This window comes from Crocodylus porosus, unplaced genomic scaffold, assembly GCF_001723895.1.
Source record: "Crocodylus porosus isolate Cpor-Errol unplaced genomic scaffold, CroPor_comp1, whole genome shotgun sequence".
In the NCBI taxonomy this organism is placed as follows: domain Eukaryota; kingdom Metazoa; phylum Chordata; order Crocodylia; family Crocodylidae; genus Crocodylus; species Crocodylus porosus.
The window spans coordinates 28,186,281-28,213,555 of record NW_017728950.1 but is presented as its reverse complement, the minus strand read 5'-3'; the positions used below and the strand labels follow the sequence as shown (position 1 = coordinate 28,213,555).

Genomic DNA, 27,275 nt, shown 5'->3' with positions numbered 1-27,275 from the left:
CGGACTCGATGATCTGCTCAGGTCCTTTCCGACCCTAGAAACTGTGAAACTATGAAACTTGCTCTACCGTTTTGGACCTATGAAGAACAATGTGAAGTAAACCTCCCAAAAAGGATTGGATATTGCAATGCTGATTTGTGCAATGTCTAAATTTTAGGTCACTGGTGTGAGTGTGAACTCCAGAATCCTATGGTAGATATCTGGCTTGCATGGAAAGATTTAGCCGCCTTATAATAGGATGCATGGATCCTAACAAAGCTTAGGTGGAAGTTGCCTATAGTAAGCATGAAATGTGGTGATCTGTTTTAGGTAACCAAAAGGAAACACTGAAAACAGGGAGTAGTCCCTAATTCTGCCTCGAAGTGGAATTCAAATCCCATACTTGTGGTATCAGGGGGTATGTCTACATGTTCATTAATGTGCCATAATTATGGTGCATTGAGTTTAGTACCTGCAATGACAGGTACTAACATAATGTGCCATAATCAGCACTACTGTGCAGTAGCACCAGCACGTTTTTTGTGACACTAATGTGCAGTAGACTAATTCTGCTTTGCATTAGTGCAATAGCATGGTTTTTCCCTGATGTGCTAATACACAGTAGAATTAGCCTGCTGTGCTTCTAGTGTCCTGTGTAGATGTGCCGAGGGAGGTGCATTCATCCACTCAGTATCAGCCCCCAAGTATAGATGACTGTAACCTCTTTCAGAAGTGGAGCAGGTGGCACTTTTTGTTTGAACCACTGTTAAAGGAGAATATGGTGCTAGCACTCCTGCTTTTGTAATGGCTAGACCATTAAGCTAGGATGCGGGAGATTTTCATTCAATTTTTGCGTGTGCTTGAGGAAATTTAAACAAAGGAGAGCATCTCAACCACCTGCCTAAAAGCCAGAAAGGGCATGTTCCGTCTTTACTGTAGATTTGACCCTTTTCAATGGAGGATGCAGGTGTTAGTGGACAACAATCACAGAATAGTAGGTTTTGATTGGATAGCAGGAAAAACTTCTTCATTGTTCAAACAGCAAGGCACTAGAATAGACTGCCTAGGGAAGTTGCGGACTCTTCATCGCTGGAGATGTTCAAAAAGAGATTGGACAGCCACTGGCCAGGGATGATTTGGACACTCTGGATTCTTATTTGAAATCTCTGGGCTCCTACAGATGTGTGGGGAGCCTGCTCTGATGCACTGGAAATCCAGTGCAGAGAAGATGTGATTAAACAAGTCTGCTGGAGCATGAAAATTGACATGCTCCAGCAGCCTTCTATGTCACATATATCAGCATTCCTGTGTATCCACATGCTAAAAAAAGGTGGCAGGGTGCTTTGCATTTGATGAGCTTTAGTTCAAAGTGCCCCGCCACCACCTTTTCAGCACAGGGATACTGATACATGCGACTCATGGGCACTTTTAATTAGCACAGCTCGCTAGTTAAAACACCCAGCGCCACATCCCAGAGCACATGTAAAAATGCCCTCTGTGATGATCTGGTGAATCATCTGTATGTATTAGCTAGAAGGACACCAAGAAAACACCTTTGTTTCAAGGCACACATGTTTTACAGATCCTGCTACAGCATCAGGTGGTTGCCAAGTTACTGAGCATTCTGAGGAGCAAAGCACTTCTAGACATACACAAAGACAGTACTTTGGGTGTCTGGGGAATTTCCAAATAAAAAAATATATATATGCTAGGTAGCTGGGATAACTATAGGATAATGGAGGAGCTGGGAAAATAATTTCAACTTCCCAGCTTTGGACTAGAATTTAAAGAATTTGTTCCCATTTTAGCTGCTGAAGTCCTTTTTTGAATCTGATGGTCTCTTTTTAGTGTTGTCTACTGACAGGTAACTATTCTACGTCCTGTTTCCTTGAACTCTGAGATAATTTGCCAAGAATTTTGAGGTGCAGCCTATCATGCAGTCAGGTCTTTGCATAAACTCTAACTGTTTTTTTTGGTTTGTTGGCCCCCTTAATCTAAAAGCACATTATGGCAGCAGGGGATACGAAAATAAGAGTTGAAGCTTTGGCCCCAATTTGAGCTAAAAGCTTGTGCCCAGGTGGAAGCAGCTTTGTGGCCATTTGAGCTGGTGAATGTAAAACAGCTCAATAGGATGCTAGGCATCTTACATCCTTGTGTATCATTAGTTATAGACCAAATTTAACAATCATAATTAAGGCCCAGGTCATGTAAGCAGTGATATTTGATTTTTCTGTCCTTGAAATCAGTGGAAATGTTAGGAAACATAAAACTAGGTTTAAGTTTACACAGTATTGGAGAATAATTTGCAGATATACTATCCCAGGTGATAGCATATTATCTTCATACACAGGTCAGTGCTGTTGATGTTTGTACAGTGCCCAATATTAATTTAAACTCTCTTCCCCATAATTTTTCTCTGTTCTCAGAAGATATATTCCTTGGCATAATTCTGGTCTTCTGCAATTCAAGATGTCTCCTTTCATGGTACTAGTTCTTTGTGCCCACAAAACATTTGACACACAGGCACCAATAAGCAATAAAGGAATCTCCCAAGTTATATACAAGTTTGCTTTAATTAATGGCTTTTGCATTAATGCATTAATGGTGTTTTGTTTGTTTATGCAAAACTTCAGAACTAAGGATTTCAGCATTAATACATGTGCAAGATCAGCAGGCAGCTGAGAAAAGAGACAAATTAAAAATAAAAGTTCAACATGATGAACTATTTCATTAGAGTCCTATCATGATTCAGGACCTTAACCTTTTTGAAAAATTTAATACCAACATGGGACAGAATATAAATAATTTCTACCACTATGAATATGAATTTCAAAATGAATTAGTATTTTGTGGAATTTCAGATCTTCACCCCCCTCTCTCCCCCAGAAGTAACATCACAGGGTGCAGAAAACTGTTTCACAATGAGATGCCAGTGCAAGAAAGAAAGAAAGAAAATAAATGAAGTAGGGGTAAATAGCACAAAATGCATATGTAAAATGCTATCTTGTCTATCCAGCAAAGAAAGACATTAGAGACACCCTCAGATCTGTTTCAGGGCAGATTTATAACTTTAAATACACCACTAAACCCAGGGATGGGCAAAATGACAGACCCAGCCAGCTGCCAGACTCCATTTCCCAGCAGCCCCTGCACACATGGCTGGGACCAGTTTCCGTGAAGACCCCAGCAGCAGTCACACTGCAATAGCCCGAGTCTAGCGTTTCTGTGGAGACTGGCTTCAGCAATGCTGGCAGGGCACACAGACAGGCATAGAGCTGCTCTGCAACCAGGCTGGAAGCTCGTGGTGGTAACACCAGGGTCCAGAGCCAGGACACAGCCATGATCTGCTGCCTGTACGTCCCTGCCTGGAGCAAGAAGGCTGTAGATTGTGGCTCTGGCATGGCTCTGGACTACACTGTCATTGCCACAAGATCCCAGCTCAGCCCCAGAACAGTTCCTCTCCCTGCCACACACCCTGCCAGCAGTGGCAGTGCCAGGGAGGGGGCTTGGGGGGGCTACAGTCACCCCAAAATCCCACATAGCCACCCCTCCCAGTGGCACAGCCCACCCTGAACAGGTGGCAGCAGCTAAGCCCAACCTGCTCCCAGCCGCAGCACAGTCCCACCCGCAGGAAGAGGCTAGTGACACTGCTGCTGGGGCTGGTCTCCATGGAAACCCCATCCCCACACTGTCACAGCAGGCTGCTGCTGGGGTATCCATGGAAACTGGCTCCAGCTACATGGGCAGGGACTGCTGGGAAATGGACTCTATTGTCAACTAGATCTGGCCTGAGGGCCGGACTTTGCCCACCCCTGACTAAATCAAAGCCAAGTAGTTCTGCTGTCCACCATGGGGGAAAAAAAAAATCTCCCATATGCTTTCCTCCTTGCCATTGAAGCTCCTTGCTTCAGAACCTGACCATAAGAACTCGCTTCCTTTTGTATCGCTTCCTCACAACTTCCCTGAGCCATTTTTTAAAGAGCGATAACTCTTTTTTGTGCTATCTTTTATTGGTCCAAACTTCTAGTCAAGAAAGCTGTTGGATAAGCTTCCAGGCATCAGGTGTTTTTCCTCAGGTTGGAAGGAGAAGCAAAGGCAGGCTGGGCTAAATTCCAAAGAAAGGACTACGTGCAAATGCATACAGTTTGTTTGGAACGAAGGAGGAGGGGTGCAAACTAGGATTTAGGGCTGTGTGAAACACCATTGTTTCATTTCAATGTCCATTTCACCATTTTGAAGGGACAGTGTTTCATTTTGTCATTTCGTTTCAAAGCACTGTCCCGTTTCATTTCATCGAAACTATTTGCTCTTTCGACTCATTTCAATGTTTCACCCATAGGCTTTAATGGGAAATCATGAAAATGCCTAAAATATTGTCATTTGTTGCCTGATTCAGATGAAAATTGCAGGAATGCTAGCCCCTTCTGAGTGTATGAAGCCTACCAAGTTTCAAGGAGATAGGTGAGGTTTCTCGGAAACTGAACCTCAAATTCTTGAAAGCAAAACTCATGACATTTGCCAGTAATGGCAGCCTCCAATGATCTGGCACACAGATCCAGAGGCCTGCACCCCTGGGAGTGCTGTGCCAGACTCCTCCTGGGGGTGCAGACCCCTGGATCTGTGTGCCAGATGACAGGAGACTGCCAGTGCTGCCTGGGACTGGTGTGGGTGCAGCCCACCCCCAGCACCAGGAGAGGAAGTGCAGTCCCAGCTCTCCCTGCCCACCACTACCGGGCTGAACTTTGAGCAGCTCCGCAGTCCCATGAAGCGCAGCCTGGTGGTGGGAGGTGGGGAGACCTGGGGCTGCACTCTGCCTCCCACTGCCAGGCTGCTCTCCAGGGGACTGCAGAGCTGCTTGAAGTGCAGCCCAGTGGTGGAAGGCGGGGAGAGCCAGGGCTGTGCTCCCTGCCAAGCTGAGCTACATGGGGCTGCACAGCCTCTCAGAGTGCAGCCCTCACTCTCCCCTGTCTCCTGCCACTGGGCTGCTTTGCAACTTGAAATGTTTCAAAACTTTTGAAGCATTTTGAGTGCCCTCATTTCATTTAGAAGCTGACTGAAGCTTTTTGCTTCATTTTGATTTGGCTGTTTTGAGCTCAAAACACGTTGAAACAGTTTTGAAATGAAACACTTGGTGAAATTTCACACAGCTCTATTAGGAATGAAGTGTTGCTTACATGTTTTTTGGTTGTAGCCATGTTGATCTAAGGACATAGGAGGCAAGGTTTGTTAAGTATATGTGGTATGTTTTATTAGACCAACTGAGTAGTTGGAAAAAAGTTCTTAGCAAGCTTTCAGGCTCACTTACCCTCCATCAGGCATAGGGAGTCTCTGCTTACATTAATTTTCAATTTTAAGCCAAAGGATTTTACAAAGGTGGAGAATGTTGCTTTTATTCATGCTCAAGATAGAGTATGATCTCTTACCTGTGCAAGGTGTAGATAACAGTGGAATCAAATATTGTGATATAACTAGAAGAAACATCTTGATAAAAAGGAAGCTAGACACATTAAATCAATTACTCAATAAACATGTAATTTTGGTTTTTAAGAAGCCAGTGCCAGTGGTAAGCAGATCTGTCCATGTTCACTGCCTGTTGACTGCCATGTAACTGAGAATAAGTAAAGGGCAACATTGCTACTATCAGGGGAATGAGCTGAAAGCCAAATCCTTAGCTAGTTTAAATCAGCATATCTCCATTGATTTCACTAGCTAGAAATCTGGCCCCAGATCTCCAATTATTTAGTGTTGATATAAACAATTTCTTCCCCACCATAACCTCAAGGAAATACCAATGGTTCTCCTTTATTTGAAATGGATTCCCCGAAAAATATTTAGGACTTACATACGAGGAAAAAAAGGGACAAGAGTGGAAGGTTTCCCCTCATTTGTATCTTCGTATTTTCAAGACTACATTTGACTCTCCATAGTGTTTTAAAACTTCAAAGTGTATTCCTGATGATAGAAAAAGTACTGTAATCACTGTATGCAGAATAAACCCCACACCACTATAGAAAGTGGAGGACAATGTGGCTGTGGCTTCTTTATTGACTTGTCTTCATAATCGAAATGGAGGGAAAAGGCAAATTACCTGCATTTATATCTTTGGAAATCTACATTTCAGTGCAATTAGTTCAGCTCCTTTTCAAGCCTCAGCTCCAGTGGCATGGATTTGATGATGTTCCATATAGATACCTTTAATCCTCTTTATCACCCCATTTTCTCTCCTGGCAATAATTTTTCCAAGTTGAGTATGTTAATCAAAACCTGTGACCATTCTAAGATGTGTGGTAGAGCTAAAAGCTTTCTGGTGTTTTGCTAGCATGTATTTTATTACATAAAGTGCTACAGTAATTGCTTCTTTCCTTTCTCCTTATGTTTATTAAAGAATTTATGCAAGGTATGGAACAGGAATATCCCCCCAGCTGTCTAACAGCACCTATCACTAATTATGCATATTTCCAAAAGGTCCCAATCCCACAATGAGCTTTATTTGGACAGATCTTGCACCAGTTCAACAGCTCTATTGAATTTAGCTGCGTTTCTCATGATAATAATATTTAGTCTAATTAAATATATTGCCTCTACCACACTGACTTTCTAGCAATATTATTTTGCCATTATAATGGGTGAAGATAACCTAAAAGCTACATCTTTCTAACAGAAATGTAAAGCTTACCTTGCTGATGTTATCTATTTTTCTCTTTCCAGTTGTTACCTTCTTGGACAGACTCCTGCAGATGGGAGACTTGCAATACAAATAAATAACATGTCATATAGGCATAGGAGTTTGCCTATGCTGAGCTCACGTGAAGATGTCCAAGTATCAAAACCCATTTTGCAAGTATACAATAAAATTCACAAGTAATAACTGCCCCTAGCATTAAATATAAACTAGTTTAAGGGATCAGAAACTGGTTTAAACCTAGAACAGAACAGAACAGATGTTCAGTGCACATAGCCATTCTCAAACTGGTTTAAAACTGGTTTGAGATAAACTTGGTCCAATGTAGTATCAGACTTAACTGATTTGGGTCAAACCGGTTTATGCAATGTCTGTCCCAGACCCCTTGCTAGTTTAAATTAAATCAGACTCCCCTAGCATCCCAACATGCTCTCTGGGATAGGCAGGGCCAGCCCCTCCCCTCTGCTCCCTGGCTGCAGCTTTGGCAATCTCTGCAGGCATTTGCCTGGCTTCTGCTCCCTGCCTCCCCTCCCCTCTCTACTAAGCAGGCATTCCCCCATCACTCACAGACACTTCTCAGCATTAGCTAGCAAACCACATGCTGGCTACCTCTGAGCTGTGACATGCATAACAAAAGCAGAATCAACAGATGGCTAGTAATGTCCCTCTGTCGTTTGCTTAATGGGCTGATAAATACCAAGTTAGGGGTGATAAACATTCCCTGGTGGGCTGGTCAGGAGTGGGAGGGAACTCCTCCCTAATCACAGCGGCCTATGGGACCTAGCCGTGCCCCCCACTCAGTTCAGCTCTGTGGAAGGGAAGGAAAGGCTGCTATAGGGCTCCCCCGCTTCTACATTGAGCCACTGCAGGCATGTGCCTACATTTCTGAGATGCCTGTCTAATTACAAAACTGATTTAGCCTAGCCAGGTTAGATTAACCTACAAAGATTGAATCAATTCAGGCTCATGTTTTTTGAATGTCTGTCCTTAGCCTAAATGATTTTGCTGGTAAAGGTAGAGCTAGCAGTGCTGCCTACTGCTGCAGTTGCTCAAGCAACTGACATTCTACGAATCTGTAGTTTCTGAGTGTTTGGTTTTACAATGTAGGTCCATTAATAAAAGGCACAGGCTGGTTAGACTGACTTACCAAAGGTCACACACAGGTTAACAGCCCCAAATCAGGCCCTAAATCTCAGACAGAAATTGCCACTTTACTGCAACTCTATCTGCACTCCCCCGTCCTCCCCCCTCCAAAAAAACCCCAACCACCAGGGGAAGACTTCTCTTTCAACTCTAGTGAACACCTGTGTAAAACAACAAAACACTCAAACATCGTTACATCCGCAAACCTCATCCTCAGCAAAAGGTTCCACGCAAACAGAGCTCCCTGCAGAATACAGGTCAGAGACATTTCTAAATGAGATGCATCTGATCTTCAACCTTCATTAGCTATACATGGAACAACTATGATAAATTAAGAGCGATTCTGAAAAATGAAGATTGATGGAAATGCCATTATCCTGCAGCCCTAAGGTCCTTGTCAGTCATTTAATTATGAATCCTGGTTAAGTCTGTTTTGTAAATAGCCCTGAAGAAAGGCTGCCACATACTACAGCATTTTTAATTGCCACATACAGTCAGAGCCTCATTATGGCACCATAGCTACCATTCAGTATTTGCTCACTTGGAAGTAGATTGTTGTCTGAAGTGCCGCCATTTCTGAAAATACATTAAGGAGATTTTTAAATGTATGTAGGCACAGAGGGGAAGGCTCACAAAGGAGATTTAAATTTAGCATTGGACATGCCTAACTCTTAGGTGCATTACTACTCAGTGGAATGCACAGCCTTGAGGTAAGCACCTAGGCTTTGGATGTGGGGCTGAGAGATGTACCTAAGATTGTGATTCTCATATGCCTGCAGACTGAGTATGAAAGCAACCCAGTGCAGCAAATATGCAATGCCCCAGAGAGGAGGGACACTTAGGCCACATCCTTCTCATGGCATGTCTATAACACTCTTATGCTACCCACAGGAGCACCGCTATGGGGCATGCCAATTTATTTGTCCTCACACTCTCACTCTATATGTACCAAATCAAGCAAATATGATGGAATTGAGCTCAAGCCAATACACACTCCCAGACGAAGTGTGCTCTTAGCACCCACTTTATGTCATTACACTACCTCATTTTTGTGATTTGACATGTTGAATAGGAGCTAGTGGGAGGCTTATGCTTAACAGCAGCTGTCTCAGCTATAGCATGGAGTCAAACTAGATATGCCAAAGCCTTAGGTTCTTCATTCCAAGTGATTTTCTCCACTCAGGAATTGTAGCCATAAATACTTTTCTGAACTTAAAAACTTCTCCCAGAGGAAAATACACAGAAGGATTTTGTGCCACCTCAACCCTCCCTCCCACTCACCTGGTACCCAACATCCTAATGCTTATAGCATTTACTTGTGAGGTAGGAGAGTCAGGTTTAAAACTTTGCGATTCAGACCAGAGAACTGAAACACAGTCATATACTAGGAAGGGTGGCTGTGTCTTAATAAAGCGATCCTTCAGGCATAGAAGGAGATGAACCCCACGTGGAGGAAAGAGGGGAAAGGAGCCAAGAGGCTTCCTTGGCTAACCAGAGAAATCCAGAGCAGCCCAAGGGCAAAAAGGGGGGCATATAAGTAGTGGAAGCAGGGAGAAATTACTAAGGAGGAGTATGCCTCCTCAGCTCGCAGTTGTAGGGAGGCAGTTAGAAAGGCCAAAGCTACCATGGACCTGAGGATGGCATCCCAAGTTAAGGATAAAAAAAAATGTTTTTCAGATATATAGGGAGTAAAAGGAAGGCACAGGGTGGAATAGGACCACTACTGAATGGGCAAAAGCAATTGGTGACAGACAGGGGGGACAAGGCTGAACTCCTCAATGAGTTCTTTGCCTCAGTGTTCCTAAACGAGGGGCAAGACAAGTCTCACAATGGAATCATAGAGAGACAACAGCAGGGTGCCAGACCACAAAGCATTAACCCCGAGATGGTGCAGAGTCACTTGGAAGGACTGGATGCATTTAAGTTGGCAGGCCTGGATGAGCTCCATCCAAGGGTACTGAAGGCACTGGCTAATGTCATTGCACAGCCACTGGCAAGAATATTTGAGCGCTCATGGTGCACGGGCCAGGTCCCGGAAGACTGGAAAGGGGCCAATGTGGTTCCTATTGTCAAGAAGAGGAGGAAGGAGGATCCAAGCAACTACAAGCCAGTCAGTCTCACCTCCATCCTTGGTAAAGTCTTTGAAAAGATTATTAAGGCTCATATATATGACAGCCCAGCAGGAAAAACTATGCTGAAGGGAAACCAAGTAGATCATGCCTGACTAATCTAGTCTCTTTTTATGACCAGGTTACAAAACACCTGGACGCAAGAGTAGGGGTAGATATCATTTACTTAGACTTCAGGAAGGCCATTGATACAGTATCCCACCCCATACTGAACAAATTAAGAGGCTGTGACTTGGATGATTATACAGTCCAGTGGGTGGCAAATTGGCTAGAAGGTCATACCCAGAGAGTGGCAGTGGAAGGACGTGGGCAGTGGGGTCCCCCAGGGCTCAGTCTTTGAACCGATACTCTTCAGTGTCTTCATCAGTGACTTGGATGAGGGAGTGAAGTGCACTTTGTCCAAGTCTGCAGATAATACAAAACTGGGGGAGAAGTGGACACACCAGAGAGCAGGGAACAACTACAGGCAGACCTGGACAGGTTGGACAAATGGGCAGAAAACAATAGAATGCAATTTAACAAGGAGAAATGCAAAGTACTGTACCTAGGGAGGAAAAATGTCCAGCACACCTAGTGCCAGGAAATGACCTGCTCAGCAGCACAGAAGCAGAAAGGGATCTTGGAGTCCTAGTGGACTCCAAGATGAACATGAGTCATCAATGTGATGAAGTCATCAGCAAAGATAATTACACAAACACAACCAAGGAGGTGATACTTCCCCTCTATCAGTCACTGTTCAGACCACAGCTGGAATACTGCATGCAGTTTTGGGCACCACACTTCAAGAGGGATGTGGATAACCTGGAGAGGGTCCAGAGAAGGGCCACTCGTATGGTTAAGGGCTTGCAGGCCAAGCCCTATGAGGAGAGACTAGGGCACCTGGACGTCTTCATCATCTGCAAGAGAAGGTTGAGAGGCGACCTTGTAGCTGCCTATAAATTCATCATGGGGGCACAGAAGAGAATTGGTGAGGCTTCTCACCAAGGCACCCTTGGGGGTTACAAGAAATAATAGCCATAAGCTAGCAGAGAGCAGATTCAGACTGGATTTAGATTTAGGAAGAACTTCACAGTTAGAGTAGCCAAAATCTGGAATGGGTTTGCAAGGGAGGTGGTGCTCTCCCCTACCCTGGGGATCTTCAAAGAGGAGGTTAGATAGGCATCTGGCTGGGGTCATCAGAACCTAGCACACTTTTCTGCCTATGTAGGGGATCAAACTCGATGATCTGTTGAGGTCCCTTCTGACCGTAACATCTATGAATCTATGAACCAGACAAATATTCTAAGCATTGAATTAAAGTGGGGCATATGACCACTACCTCATTTATTTGCAAGAAAGGATCAATGTGCCTTAAGTGGCCAAGTTCAGGAGAAGGTCCATGGCTATGAACCCTAGGAAGAAAGGGGTATTTCCATCCGTATAGAAGTAAAACACCTGGGTCCCTCAGAGATGTAGGGCATGAGATATGCTCCACTCCTGAACATACCTTAGGGCTACTCATTCAGCATGCTTCTGTGAAAATATGGTTACCATATTGCCAGGTCCAAAAAACAAGACACCTGTCATGGGGGGGAGGAGTGACATGTTGGTGCCCTCCCCCTGCCCATTCTGTTCCCCTCACTGAGAAGCCACAGCCCCCCACCCTCAGCCTTGCTGCTGCCCCTAACTCCCAGCTCAATTACCACAGCCCTGCCACTGCACCTCACTCCCAAAAAGCAGTACCCTGCTCCTGGCGGTGCTCCTTCTGACCGACAGCCCTCTGGTGCTGACAATGCCCTGCACACCCAACCCACAGTCACTCCCCCCCTCTCATGCCCCTGAATCTTGATGTGCAGCCCCTACCCCCCTCTCAGCCCTGCTGGTGCCCCTCACTCTGGATCTGCAGCCCCTGCCCCCCAGCCCTTCCAGTGCCACTCACTCCTGACCCTCTGTGCTCCCTGCTGCCTCTGATCACCCTCCCCCTGCTCCCACCAATGGAGCAAAGCAAAATCATGAACTCAGCTTCCAATTGCGCTATCTAGAGGCAGCCATGTTGAAAACAGATCGGGGAGGAAATCCCAGACATTTGGCTTGCATTTAAAAAACTTGCCTGGACACAGGACTGGAGGCCAAAAATTAGGATGTATCCAGGAAAACCTAGATGTACAGTAACCCTAAAACCACTGTGTGGTGCCTAATCCTCCTCCTGCTTTGTACACAGGGAACACAAGCACTTAACTCTATGCTGAGTGCCTCAGAATTAGGTACTGTAATGTTGAACCTTTTGGCTTTATATGCATCTGGCTTTTTGGATATTACTGGGGTTTTCGTCTGTGACCAGGCATGTAAGTCCCAATGAAATAATTGGGAATTAGGTTCCTACACACTTCTGAAAATCTTAGTAGGAATCCATTTGAATCTCTGGGGGCCTAACTACCTTTTAAAACATGCGCCTGTTCCTTATCCATATGTTGTCCCAGTCCAAAAGTATTTACTCTAGGAAGCCTAATACGAACAAAGTTCAAGAGTGTTTGGCAAAGCAAGGGGCCATTTAAACCTATTGCTGCCCATCTCAATTAAGTGCATCATCCAAATACTTTTGCAGTTATTGTCTCAGAGTTCTTCAATAAATCCAGGGTAAATGAGATAAATCACATCATGTTCATTTCTATGTTGGTCTCATCTCATGTACCATTAAAGGTTAATGATCCATAATGCTTGCTAATAGCATGCCTTGTTTAAAAAAAAAACTTTTAGAAAAGCCGTTTGCAGGGATACTCGATCACCTCTGTGTGACTTCACATGGGAAATGCAGTTAATTGGCAGTAATGGAATCTGTCTGAGAAGGGATAGAGTAGGAATACAGGGGAGAGATTTCATTTCAATGTTACCATCTAACAATTCCTGAGAAGGGAATCTCTTCAATAGCAGAGCTCCCACACACTGTCCCTTATTTGGCCAGGGGAGAATAACTTCAAGCCAAGGACGTTGTAAGCCTTCCTAAAGCAGCCACAGGAGATAAGGAAGAAAAAGGAGCATGGTTTGTAACAATATGAGAAGGTTGCATGATCTATATACAGCCAGGGACAAGCTGCCTAATTATGGCAGACCTCTATCACTCTCCAGAATCACAAAGGTGCTTTAAAAAACAGCTTCCTTCCTCTGCCACATACAAACTGTACATGATTTCCCCAGTCACTCTTTCCTTCTCATCTCCACATCCTGCCATCACACCAGGTCAGAACCCAAAGGACAGTCCTTTCATAGGACTTTAGGCTTCTCCCATTTCTGGTCCAGTTGAGGTTCCACTAATATCCTCCCTTCTTTTTATCTCAATGGGTACCTATATACATGCAGTGAAGCTGCTTGGATGCACTGTAATTACACGGCACCAGAGCAGACTCAATTAATCAAGTCTGCTGGAAAGTGGCAATTATTGTGCTCCAGCAGAATTCATCAGTATGTATATCAGTGTCCCCGCACTGAAAAGTAGCAGTGGGGGTGCTTTAGTTAAAGTGCTCCTGCCCCCATTTTTTAGCCTACGGATGCTGATGATACCCATGATCAGCATGCTGCCACATATGCCTGCATGGCCATGCAGCTTAGAAGGAACACTGCCTATGATGCTCTGGATACTTTGGATTAAATTAGTCTAAAAATGGCCAGCCTGCTATAACTTAGTTCACCTTCTAAGAGCCACTCTGATTAAAGTGCCCCCCTTCCCTCTACTCCCAGATCACATGTATAAATGCACTGTCTGAGAAACTTTGACCTGATGATCCTTACCCTTTCTGCTCTCTTTCCTTTTTGACTTTGCGTGTCTAATTTCCCTTGATACCAGAAATAAAAAGCTGAGATGAAACTTGATGAAGCAGTACAAACTAGTTCACGCTTCCTTTACAAATATAGGGAGGTTTGTAGCAAGTTACCTACAAGTATGTTTGGAATGGCTGTAATCAAGGGGAATGCAGGCAAGCCTCCTATCTGAAGATCTTCATCCTTTTTTGTTGTTATCATTTGTGTTATAATAGTGGTTAGAAGCCCTGAGTGGCATAAAGGCTGCAACATGGCAGGCCACTTACACAAAAAAAACAAGACAGAGCCACCTGTCCCATAAGATTTATTCCTGAAGGGGTCAGTCCTGAGAGTGTTTATAAACACTTGCTTAACTTGAGGTCACTGAGGTTACCAGCTGCATTAATCTGTCACCACTTCAACATTTCCCCTCTGCTCCCCCCCACCTGCACACACCTGTCTCACACCTCTTATCTTCCACCCATCTGATCCTCAGTGCCACACCTTTGCATTTTGACAGACCTGCATTTTGCGTTTTGGCTTGTATTCTACCTTGGAAAGCACACAATTCACCAGCAGACTATATGCCTGAAGAAGGGTGTTTGTGCCCGAAAACTTGCAAAGAACAATTTTTCCAACTATTTAGTTGCTCTAATAAAAAATATCACATCTACCCAAAGAAGCTTGCCTGCCTATGTCCTTAGACAAACATGGCTACAACCAACAACTCTGGGGTAACTCATGAGCTTACAATTAAGAACGTGCACAGTTTCTGCAGAACAAGAAGTCTTTTATTATAGGGCCTCCCTTGGATTGCTGGACTCATGGGTTTTTTCTTTTTTTTTCCCCACTTTCTGTAACAGCTGTGTATTAGTGATGTTGATGGAAGCACAACGCTGCATATCCAAGAACAGCCTGACTCCTACTTGCTTGTGCTGAGAGTCTCATCATGTATGTCACTAAGGAGCTGTTTAATACTCTATGATATCTGAAAGAGCCTGAATGAATCATAGAAAAAAAATCCATTTTTTAGCTTAGTTCTGTGTTTTGCCCCATAAATAATCCAGGTGTCTTTGATTAGTCATGAAGAAACTTAACTAAAGTCAAGCCACTCTCACAGCCACTGTTTAATCTGTTACCAGCTGTGAAGATAGTATGAATAAATCCCCAAATTCCCAATCACTCTACTTAATTAGCTGATGTATTTGTAATATATATCCTTTTTTGCTGGCCTAATCAGCGAATAGAACAGACGGAGAAGGTTTATTTTGAGTCACGTTAATTAAAATAACCAGGACTGTCAGTGCTTTTTCACCTAAGCAAGAATGAAATTCACAACAGAATAAAGATTTGGCTCCCCAAACGTGTCTGCAAAGAATGAGCTGTTGTGAGAAGCTGGACAAAATTTGAATCCACATGGGATACATGAGACCAACTGGAGGGTTAATTTAGAAGATGCCATTCAAAAATGTATGCAAATTAGTGTTTGGCCAGCCAATCATATTTGTTCTACTGATACAGTGATTCTAATCTGTGTCATTATTAACTGACTATATCACCATGCGATACCCTGTGGGAGTACTGGAACTGCTGGAAGTTCAGAAAACTTTCTAGATGATTAAATTAAATAAAGCCCTAATTAAATGCAGCAACCTTTTACTGTATTCAGTGCTTCCACAACTTAGTGTTCCCCTTAGTGTTCCCTGGGTCTAGCCCTAAATAGTGGCTGAAGAAAAGTCATGATTTTGGGGGCTGGGAGAGAGGGGGGAGGGGAGTGTTTTTAATTTATTTTTTAGTGCTACTCTGTTATTCCCTATAGCTGGGAAAGACTGGAGGGATCTTTATGGGACAGAGACACAGAGAATAACTTCAAAAGAATGCCTGATTCACTGTGGAGGAATTCAAATTTAAACAGGTAGGAAGTAAGTTTTCAAGCAAGATTTTGGTATTGATGCAATAAACACCTTTCAATAATCCTTTTATTAAAATGCAAGGCATTACTGTTGTTTACATTTCTAACCCAAAGGCTTATATAACAAATATAGTGTAATTGAAATGTTCCATGAAACAGAAAGATATTCTGGATCACAAGGTATTTACACTTCAAATGAGCTGTCAGGAATAGGCATTTAATTTAGATTTAATAAAGCAGTTGCTAAAGGTTAATTAATGGAAGATAAAATATGTACTTTAACAAGCAGGGAAGAAAAAACAAACCTAGCTGCTCTACTCTTACCTCAGAATTATATAGGCAATAAAATTTGATCATCATTTTAACATATTAAAACTTTATAGATTGAATGGCAACACTCTGAAATAAACTAGAATTATTAATTAATTTGATACGCATCATAACAACATTCATCAGGATTAAATCATTTGGCAATAACCTGGCTACAGAGACAGATGAAGAGTTCCAAAGCAATTGACTGAAATTTGCTCATAAAATAAAACTAAACAGGAAGGTACATCTAATAAAAGCAGGGGAGATACTGACAAGTGCTCCTTTTTTAAAATTAGATGTGTGTGTACTGGTCCTAATACAACAGGAACTGATCTGGATCTTCTCTCATCATTCACGGAAAGCTTTTTGAAGTTGTAAAAGACACTTAGATAATTCTTAATGGATTTTTTAATATTGCTCTGTTGTATGTTTCATCCCATAGCAAAAGCAGAAGCATCAGAAAAGCATCAAACAAATCTATTCTCAGCCAATTTCTGACTCTACTCAAACCATGAAATGCACCTTATTTCTTAAGAAAGATGGCCTTTGAGGTACTAAATTTCAATTTTTGAACTTCAGTTTCACTGTAATGTGTGTGCCCCCATAGCCATTTTGAAATGCGGGGATGCTGAATACATGTCAGGGTGAGGCTCTTGGAGTGTTCTAATTACAACTCATCAGAGCTGGCATCCCACATGTGTACAAGCACCCATTGCTTCTGGTCCCATCCCTTACAGGCACAGAGAAAAGCCCACTTTTAAATTCTGTAATTCTCCTTCAAGTATTTGAAGACAAACCCACACTCAATCTTCTCTTCTCCAGATTAAATAAACCTCGTTCTTTCAGCCTAGTTCATATATCAGTCCATGGGCAATATGAATGGTTTGGTCAGTACTCTACAACAGCTTTTCTCAGTCCACTGGTCACCACCAAAAAGTGGGTTGCAAGAATCTATAAAAGGGTCACAAACAAACGTTAAACATGGATTAACAAATTTTAAAAATGGATTCTTTTTTAAAGGAGAACCACATGGGAAAGGGTGGCTTTTCCCTTGCAGGCTGGCAGAGTTCCAGTCTGCAAGGCACTGCTGGGGGTCTCCCATACACCCCTACACACACTAAGGGGCTGGGGGCGGGGGTGGGGGAAGGGCAGCAGATCGGGAGTGAGGGGCACTGGGTTGGAACTGGTCATTGATGTTTATAAATGAGTCATGGTACAAAAATGTTGAAAACCACTGCTGTACAATAACCTTAACAAAATTAGATGGCATACTTGGAAATAATATGAGAAAGCGCTATGCTGAGTGATCTCTTTGTATACAAAGCAAAGTTCAGTGTCCTTGCCTCTTTGCTTCCACTAACAAACCAGCAAAAGAAGTAACATTTTCATGTGGTGTGAGAAATTTGTTCAAGCGAGTATGCAACTATGACCTAATAGAAGTCCCTTGAGCATGCACAACTGTAACTATTGCAGGCATCTCTAGAAGAAGATAACCTTTTGACCCGCAATCCTACTTTTACAGTCTGGGCATGCTTGATGGATACAGAATGTGTGGCAGGAAAGAAAGGAGAGCGTCTGAGGTAAAAGTGATCAACTGAGTTTGAGTGACAGCCAAAAGTATCCAGTGGAAGAAACAGCTGAGTGAGATGATTGGCAGTTATCCGAGTGCCACTGAGTGACAGGCATTTACCTCAGAGGATTGGCTGATGGAATGGGATGCTACTGGAGTGTATATAAACTGCATCGAAGGCACGGTGTGAGTTGTTTAAGTGAGTTTGTAGGGGTGGTTGGAGTGGGCTGTTCAGTGGGGTGCTGAGAGGTGTGGGTATGGTTTGGTTCTTGGTTGTGTTTGTGGTGGTTGTTGGATGCATCTGGTCCCGTGGATTTGTTGTGTGGTGTGTTCTGAGGTGATTCTTCTGTGCATTCTGGGAAGATGCTTTTTGGGTGCCTATTGCCAGTGACTGCAGTAGCAGACAGTAGTGGAGAGAAGCTGATAACTTTGTCTCAAGGATGGACAGAATAACGGTTCCCTCCAGCCTTTCTCCTGTGTCCTACCTGTTCTGGAGTCCCCAAAGAACATTCAGGTACAGCAACATGTATATAGACAAAATGAAGAAAAATGGGGTCAAGTGCTCATAGTGATGTAGCAGCTTCTAGATAACACACTAGCATGCCCTCATATGTATTTGGGGTATTCAAGATGGCCACCATCACCTCCTAGGGTCTCAGATAATAATGGCTGTGCATACTACATAATCCCGTTAATGCTAGAAAATGGATCACAAAAAATGGGCCTTTGTACCTGGGTGCTGGCTGCGTGCATCAGTTATAATATGATTTTTTGATGCACACTGTATAATATTAGAAGGATGGTGCTATTTGGGGCTGTGGAAAATCCAGATTTAAGTTCTGTTTGATGAAGCTGTAGCAGGGCACTAGGGTGCCTGCTATTGACATTAGGAATAAGGGCTGCTGAAGCTCCCTAAGGCAGCACAGGTGTTGGTTGCCAGAGCAACCAGGCTGGTCACATGACTGGAAAGGGGCATGGCTAGGCCTTTATAAACTGCCCAAGCCAAAGCCTAGCAGCAGTTCCCTTCTGACAGCTTGAGGTGTAGAAGCTCTGCAGAAGAGCCTAGCAGAGTAGAGATGAGTGGTGCAGCCTGAGCACCTAAGGGGCCGCAGCATGGTGAGGGCAGAGAGAATCCTGATGGAGATGCCTTTGCAAGAGGGCCAGTTTGGGCCTGGACCCTTATGTTATAGCCGGTAGGCTTATTTTGAGTTAGAGCCAGTTGGCTAGTAGTTTGCTTTGCAGTAGGGCTGTTTGTGTGAATACCGGAGGACCGGGTGAGGCTATAGGGGTGCGAGGAGGCCTCACGGGAGCTCCCCAATAATCCGGGGGTTCCTGGTGCCCAGTGGCACAGCGAGTAGTGCCGGGGCGGCACAGCAGGCGAGCGCCGGAGAGGTGTGATGTGTGGGGTGTTGTTCCCTTGGGAAGCCCGAGCGCGGGTAGCGCGGCACAGGCCCCAAGAGAGGGCGGGCATATGGAAACAAGAAGCCTGGGAGAGGGACTGGCGTGCAAGAACAAGCCCGGAGGGCAGGTTAAAATAAGAGGCTCCAGGGTGAGCGACTGGCACCCTACTGGCACTAAGTCCCAGAGAGGGGCAGGCGCGCAAGAGTAAGCCTGGAGAGGGGTGGATAGGGGCCTGACTGGTGGGAGCTCGACAGAGCCAGGTACGCGTTTAGAGGTCAGGAAGGACCGAGCGCGCGTCTAAAAGCCTGGGAAAGGGCGAGAGGGTGAACAGAAGCCCGGGAGGGGTGAGTATACGACACAAGAACGTCCGGTACACCTGCAAGGCTTGGGGCGTGCTAAAGGGGAGGTTGGAGGCATGCACGGCCCAGAAGGCTGGGGTGCACCAGGTCGGTACACCCAGAATAGGGGACGGGATATACTTGGGCACCGTGTCCAAGGGGATGATTAGGCAGCCTCCCATAGAGAACCAGATATCATCAAAGACGTGGCGGGCGAGACAGAGGGTGCTGAGTCGCCCTACTTGGCACAGTAGGGGGGGCGCTAGAGGGAGCACAGCCGCCCCTGCGCCCTGCCTCATGACAGAAGCCTTCCTTGATGTCCTTCACTAAGTCACTTAGAAGACATCTGTACAATGCCCTAGCACTCACCAGAGTACTACTAAGAAGCATAGATTTGAATATCTAACTCCTGCTCCACAGGAGCCAAATCTAGGAATAAGGCACTTAAACTGCCCCGAGAATAATGCTTCTCCCGAGCATGCCAGACACAGATGTCACAGTCTCAGGATGGTTTCACTGCCTCATTTTCAGAGTGAGGGAATGGTTCTCAGCAGCCCTCTCAGGAATTTGGTGGAATGAATATACACATGATCTTTATTGAGTCAGATCCACAAAAAGACTTAGGCACCCAATAGCCTGCTAGCTGTCCCCTGCCAGGACCTAAATTCTAAATTGAGATCCCTGAAGCTGCTTTGCCACCAATCTAATCTTGCAAGAATCTGAAGTCCACAGGCATGTTAGTTTCATCAGCAAAGTTTCCCGGTACCTGGGGACCAAAGTCCTTTCGATATATTAGGGCCACAGGTACAGGTGTACGAGACAAACACAAATAGGAGGCTAGCTTAAAATAGTAAAATAGGAATGAAGAGAATGAGGAGCAGGAAAAATGTTCTGAATAGAGGTAAGTGGAAATTGGAACTTCTATCCTGTGGGGAATTCAACATTTCACATTTGTTTCAGTCCTTAATGAGCCTGAAAAGCTTAAATACTGTGATATCTCATGGAAGCGAAAGTCCGATTTCCACTTGCATCTACTCTTAAGAATTAATTGGAACATGATTACACTTGTTGAAAAATGTTTATTTGGCAGAAACTGGAGTATACATTGAAATACAATTGACAGAAAACAATCCTGACCAGCTGTACTACGCTACTAAACATACTGCAGGAGGCAAGAGGTACGCATACCCCTGAAGACAGACAACAAAAAAGAAGAACAAAATGAATCATTATGGTTACATGATGAGTTGTAAGCAGGTAGGCATGAAAAAGGTGCACTTCTGTTACTTCAGTACTTACCCTTCTCTCCCCATAAAAAAAAAAAATTAGCCCAAGGAATCCAGCAGAATGCCAGAACTATGACGCCCAAGGTCAGTCATGAAAAGTGCAGTCATCAGTAATCATCATAATTTTTTCCCCAAATTATCTTTAGACTTTCCATTAGAATATTTAAACACACACTTTTTCAAATATAAGAATTTATTAGTCTATAATGAGTGTCATCTCACTAAGAGAATGTGATGAATGTCCTCACTTCCCTCTCTCTGTGATTTATGATCTTCTGATACATGGGAAGCATCAATTGTCCCTTTTTTTACTAGAAGTACTTGGTAAGTATTCTGTAGAAGGAGGTAGTTCCTGACTGTTGGTGATTTCCTCTTGGTGGGACAGGAGCTGCTCATTGTTGTTATCTGTTCCCACTGCCTCAGACTCCATCATTGTAGATGGAAGAGTCTCCTCTTCTTTGGGCTCAGTCGGTTTACTGTTACCCATTTCTTCTGCTTGTGACTGGATGTTCTGTGGGTTAGGGGTTTCTTCTGATTCCAGATGACCCTGTGGGGACTGGAATGGTATATCAGGCCTTCCATTACCTGACAGACTGCCACTAGAAGCAGCTGAGCATTCACAAACATGACTGCTGCTAAAGCAAGCCTCTCTTACAGATTGAAGATTCTTTACTTCTCCCTCATGTTTCGTGTCCAGAAAACTGGGGAGTGATACAACAAAGTATGATGCCATTCTTTCAGCTATTGTACTGATGATGGAATTCTTAAAGGAAGAGCAGTTATTGTCCTCATCTGAATGCGTGTCCCTCCGAAACCACCTCTGGAAACTGTCTCTTCTGGCAAGTTCTTCAGAAGATCCAAGAGTGAAAACTGACTCATCAACAGCCTGCTCCACACTTGACCAACTTGATCCTGGGACTTCATCATCTGAAGGCTCCTCATCATTACTGGCTGTTGATTCATCAGCAGTAGTATGACAATGATTCTCCTCCTCCTCCTCCTGCTGCTCCAGTTCTTCAGAACCTTCTTCCTCATCTGAAGATGTAGTAAGAGAAGAATAAGACTGGTATACCTCTTCATGCAGAGGAAAAGGAATATCATAACTGGCTCGCCAGTCATATGCCTTAATGTTGAAAGGAGATCGGGCAAAGTTGATGAATTCGTGCAAGAAGTGATTGGTGTAATAGAGCAAGTGAGGCTGTAAGATATCTGCAAATGCTTGACTCTCAAGATCATAATAAGTCATATTATGTAAGATGATATGCTGTATATCATTGACTAAAGACACATGAGAACCACACAGTACTCTCAGTTCACGCTTCAGCCAGGGAACTAATCTTCGAAGGCTGCCTGGGTTGTGATGAAAAAAATCTGCAGAGATATTCCTGTAGAATCCTCCAGACTGGATACTTCTCACCCTCACACCAGATCTGTAGAGTGCTCTCCTGAACTTAATTGTTAACTGCTCTCGTACTTTCCCAAGAGAGATTCCACCTAGATGAGATGTCCGCCTTATTGCAAAATGTCTTACCAGCTCATCAATTGCTCTCTCCCTCACTCGAATTAGTGGACCTGAAAATCCATCATGCAGAATCCCATCATCTGGTGGGGATTCAGGCCTTTGAGTAGAAGCTGACCTTACCTCAAAAATGACAGATGACCTATTCTCCACAGGTAGGACATATTCCTCAAAGTCATTGTCAGCTTTGATGCTATGGAAGAATGAATAAAAATGCTGCATGCACAGAGGACATTCTGCTTTCCTTTCTGACCACTCTTGTATACAAACAAAACAAAACCCATGGAAACATGGATTTAAGTAGGATGCATTTTGGATTCTCTCCAAGCAAATAGGGCATCTTGAGTCTGAAGATGTATCTGTTGGCATAGAAATATTTTCATTGCTTGTCCCAGCTGTGGAAGAAAAGCTGCCATCAGTTTTAAATTCTTCACATGAGGATGCCATATCTGATGAAAAAGAAAAAAGAAGTGGATCAGTAGGTTGATTCAGTGGTAGGCTTGTCTGGCTAGAACAATCAGAGGAAATGGCTTGTTTTACCACTCCACCTGGTTTCTAAATATTCTTTTTGTCTAGAGCACATATATCCAGTGTTCCCTGTAAGGTTTAGTGATCCATGAGCAATCCTGGCTGGGATTACATGGCTGTCTCAGCGTGCCCACCCCTCCCTCATCCTGCAGCAGCCTGTGGCTGGGTTAGGGCAGGGGTGAGCAACCAGACACAAAGCCAGCAGTGGTGGCAGGGGGAGCATTGGCACAGCACTGGGTGTCATGGACCCCTGCTCCCCCCCCCCATTACTACGCCACTGTGTGCACAGCATTAAACGTTATTGCATGGTATGATATTTTTTTGTTGTTGTTTTGTTGGTTTTTTTGTTTTTTTTTTTACTGTGCACAGTCATGCATGCATACAGCTTAGATGGAATATTGCATATATCCCCTCAACTAGTCTTGGTAAAAATCTTCTACTATAGGAAGAATACTGGAAGATGGCAGGGAAGAAAGTTTCCTTTGAGGGTAGTTACTACCATGCAACTTTTGTCCCAAGTGCTAGCTACAACCTAAAGCCAAACCAACTTTCTCTAAGCCTGACCCTGCCATAACTTAAGTAGGGTGACTGGGACAGTACATTTTATAGCAGGGACCACTGCCCTGGGAATCACACAGTTGCCTGGAACTGCTCAGCTGCACTTCTTCCATAAGTGCTACCTAACTCCATGCAAGAAATGGATCAGATTCTGGTGACCTGATTTCAATGGGATTGCTGATTTTCCAGAGGAGCTTAAGGAACCTGGATGCTTAATACTGTTTGCTCATTTGAAAGTATCAGTCCATGGGAGTAAGGGCAGCATACTTTTCCTAAGAAAGACAATCTGCAAAGTATGACACTGCTTAGTGAAAGGATGTGAGCGTCTGGCCCACTGAAATCACTCAGCCCATCTCAGATGGCTTTTCTCTCACATTACCTCAGTGCAATAGGAAATTATTTAATTTCAGTTTTCTGTGACCAAGATTTTTTGGAAATGCCTTGAGGGTTTCAGGTGTTTTTAATTTGTGTGTTCAACTTAAGGGACTGCACCTGAAGAGAAGGGAGGAAGGAGGTATTCAGGCTTCCTTAAAAAAATATAGATCTAAAGTTAGATATTCAAACCAAGTTAGATATTCAAACTGATGTGCCCAAAATCAACAGTTCTGTCGGAAAAGACTGGCTAAAGTCCCAGCAAAGCCAAGTGATTTCAAAGGGGAACTTCTCCCTGCCTAAGACAGCAAGAGACTTCAGGGGCTACTAAATTGTCCACTTTTTAAAACTATCACATAACAGCCCACCATTGCCATCTTATTTATCCTGGGCCTCTTTGCTTAAAAGAAAGGAAAAAACAAAACAAAGGAAACAGAATTGCCTACTCTTTAATTCTCATCAGTTTTCCCAAAGGAATGACGACCCTTCCTCTCACCATACTATTTTTAGATCAGTTATTAATACAACTAGGATTACTGGAATAGCCTTGGGTTCCATGAGATCTTTTTCAGGATAACATGGGGCATGATGAAATATTAGCAGTGTTAGAAGTGCAAACACCTTCACATGGTTCACAAACTAAACCCAGAGTTTTCGGATAGGAATCCATAGCGTCAAAAATATTCTGACCTGTTATGGTCTTTCTGTGTTCTTTGAAACAGAAGAATTGCTTTATAATTCTTCAGTAGTCAAAAAAGAGGGAAAACTAAGAGCAGCATTTTCAAAAAGGAACCTTGAGTCTAATGAGTGGTTCCTCGAGTTCCAAAAGGTTGGGAACTACTGATATAGATCAGCCCTTCAGTGGTAGTAGGAAAGGGGGAGGAAAGTGAGAGAGGGGAAGAGGGTGGAAAGATGCACCCAAAAATCCATTGGCAAGCACCAGAGGCTCATTCTTACAGCCCATCTCTTAAAAACTGAGCAAAACATGGAGAACTAAAAGCTGAAATAATTTGTCTTTTAAATCATGATGCTTATTGAAAACATGTTTCAAGAACAGGTTCTGAATCAACTTCACCACTAGAAAAGAAAAAGAAAATATGTTCATCCTTGCTGAATGCATTAAATAACTGATGACTTACACTCTTCATTTCATATGGCTACCCAAAATGTACCTAACCTTCCTCCCCCACAATCTCAGTGATTTTTAACCCCTGTAAGTACCCTGAGAGCTTTGTGTGTTGGATATTATATATTTCCATTATATCTGCCACCTCCCCCACCTATTAGAATGGAAAGCAGCCCTCTCAATGTCATGACCCTTGCATTACCAACACCTATAGGGACTTAAATGAGACTTTTCTTCAACCTGCAGAAATGCTGCAGGACTCTTCTTATATTCATGGTTCTTGTTAAAGCAGGTGGAAGACAAAGGTGACTCAACTGCTTTAGAACTAGAAAGAAACATAGGAGACTTCTTGCTTACTGAAAGCTTTGCATTTTCATGTCACTGCCCTCCAAATAGGAGTTGCACTTCAGACAAAGGGATGCTCAGCCTTATTAAGGAGCAACACATGAATAATTCAGACATCTGTGACAAGTGATAAAGGGTCTGGAAATAAACTGACTCAGGTTCTTTGTGAATAGATTTAAAAACAACCATAGACATAATGAACGTTTGTATTACAAGAGCATCAACAGGCCTGCAGTGGAGAGGATGCCGGACAAACATGAGACACTGTCCTACCTCAAAGGTCCCAGAATTTAAATAGATTTAAAAGTGTGGGGGGGAGGGGGAATGGGAAGAGACACTGATGAAGTGACTTGTTTAAGTTCAAATAGTTTTCAATGTTGGAGCTGGAAATAAAATGTCCAACTCCATAGTACCCTGCTTATGAGAATGCTCTGCCTCTGTCCCTAGTGTAATTTGATAATAACACTGGAGATAACAATGTGCTATTATCCAGGTTAATAGCTTGGAATCAGGGTCAGGGGCTTCCAAAAATTCTGTTTGCCCTTGTTCTGTATAAGAATGATCCCTAAGAAAAGAGCAAAATTATTCTTGCACAATCTGTATTTCGTGTGGGGATCACCCATTCAAAGGTGGACCAAGCATTGCTCTGCTAAATGAATGAGATCAAAGCACAAGATAATGGCACCCACAGGTTGGGTTCTGAAATAACCTGAAACACAACTTTAACAAATGTAACTATACATGGCTGTCTCCGCACATGTTGAGCTGACTGAAAGACTTCTTAGCCCCTCTTCCCCCACTATGGTGCTTTTTTTTTTTTCAACCAAGTTTCCCGAAAATTTTCTCCATTTATAGGTCTGCTCCATATAGGAGCATCTAAGCTGTTTAAATCACTAATTTCATGGTATGGGAAATGGGAATTAGCACTAATTTAAGTTTAATTATAACAACTGCTAGATAAAACAATATTTTACTGCATAAATACTTCAGATTTCAAGAGACAAACAACTCTAGATTTTTAGTTTTCCTTAAAGTTACTTACAAGTGACTAGGAATTAAATCTCCCATGATTACTAAAGAGAAGTGCCAGAATTTTATATTCATAATGTTAACCAATCAAGGCTAATGACAAAGCCAAGGAATTTTTTTTTTTTTTTTTAATATCTGAAAGTTTGTTATGGACTTGAAGAGTAATTTTGGGGGAAATATATGCTGTCTGCACGTGTTCTAAATCCAAAGCACAGCTCACATTTGATTATGGAATCACTACTGATATCCACGAATAAGAAACACAAGTAATTGTAAACACTTTGTAAATGCTTACCTCAAAGTAGATCCTAAAGGTTGGATTGTTGGCTTTTCTGTTGCATTCCCTTATATCTCTTCTTCATTCCACTTTGGCATGGGCACCTCTGTCCTTTGTAATGTGTCTCTCTCTTTCTTTCCTCATGTCTTCAACTCTTTCTCTTGGTCTCTTATAGCTTCAAAAGCCTATGTCTCCTCTGCTCCTTCAGACAACATTCTGATTGGATCTTTTTGGTGATGTCACAACCACATACCAGCTCATAATAGTTGCATAGCTGGGACCTTGTTGTTATAATTACATTCAAAATTGCAAAGCGAGTCATGTTAATCTGGTACATTTGTAGAGGAAGTGGTTCAAGAGGGACTTACTGGTCCTTGAGACCTGTCTTTGTCTCTGCATCTGGCTCCTATGGCTGGACAGTGTGGGGCTGCTCCTGTTGTGTCCCAGCACCCAACTCCTACAAGTTGGCAGTGGAGTGCTGTTTCTGCTGTGTGCCAATACCCAGCTCCTACAGCTAAGTGGCACTGGGCTTTTCCAGCTGGAGTCCTATGCCCAGATGGGGCAGGGCTGCTCCAGATGCCGCAAAGGTTCTGGGCAGTGGGGGTATCGCTCTAGTGCCTCCTCTAAGTCAGTGTTTGAGCCTGATATGCCTCTCAGCCCTCTTAGTTATGCTACTGGGGGCATCCAGCTACTTCAGGCCTTGAAGTGCTCTACATTCCTAGTTCTCTTAATAACAGAGTATGTTAAATATGGCTTCTCACACTGTGGAAATGAGTGAAAGGAAAAGGCCAGTGAGGGGACAGAAGACAATTAGATGCTTTCCCCAGTCCCTGACATTCTTCCTTTAGTGTCCATTTCCATAGCACTGAGGTAAGACATACCTGTGCCACAAGAGAAAAGGATGGAAGGAAATTTTCAAATTAAAATAAAGTTTAAATTCAATACCTCAAAACTTTTATTTTCATCTTTACTTGCTGATTAAGGCCTGGAAACTA

At 43.4% G+C, this 27,275-nt stretch overlaps 1 protein-coding gene across 1 annotated transcript; it reads right to left on the bottom strand.

The window, feature by feature from the left end:
* Positions 1–20,312: 20,312 nt before the first annotated feature.
* On the bottom strand, positions 20,313–26,640 carry LOC109323318 (E3 ubiquitin-protein ligase Topors-like). Its single transcript, XM_019554752.1, has 2 exons — positions 26,299–26,640; positions 20,313–22,494 (listed from the first exon to the last, which is right to left on the bottom strand). The coding sequence occupies exon 2, from the start codon at positions 22,490–22,492 to the stop codon at positions 20,819–20,821; it is 1,674 nt and encodes a 557-aa protein (XP_019410297.1). The 5' UTR covers positions 22,493–22,494; positions 26,299–26,640; the 3' UTR covers positions 20,313–20,818.
* Positions 26,641–27,275: the final 635 nt, after the last annotated feature.

Coding starts and splice junctions, on each gene's coding strand:
- LOC109323318 (XM_019554752.1), bottom strand. CDS start 22,492: ATGGCATCCTCATGTGAAGAATTTAAAACTGATGGCAGCTTTTCTTCC.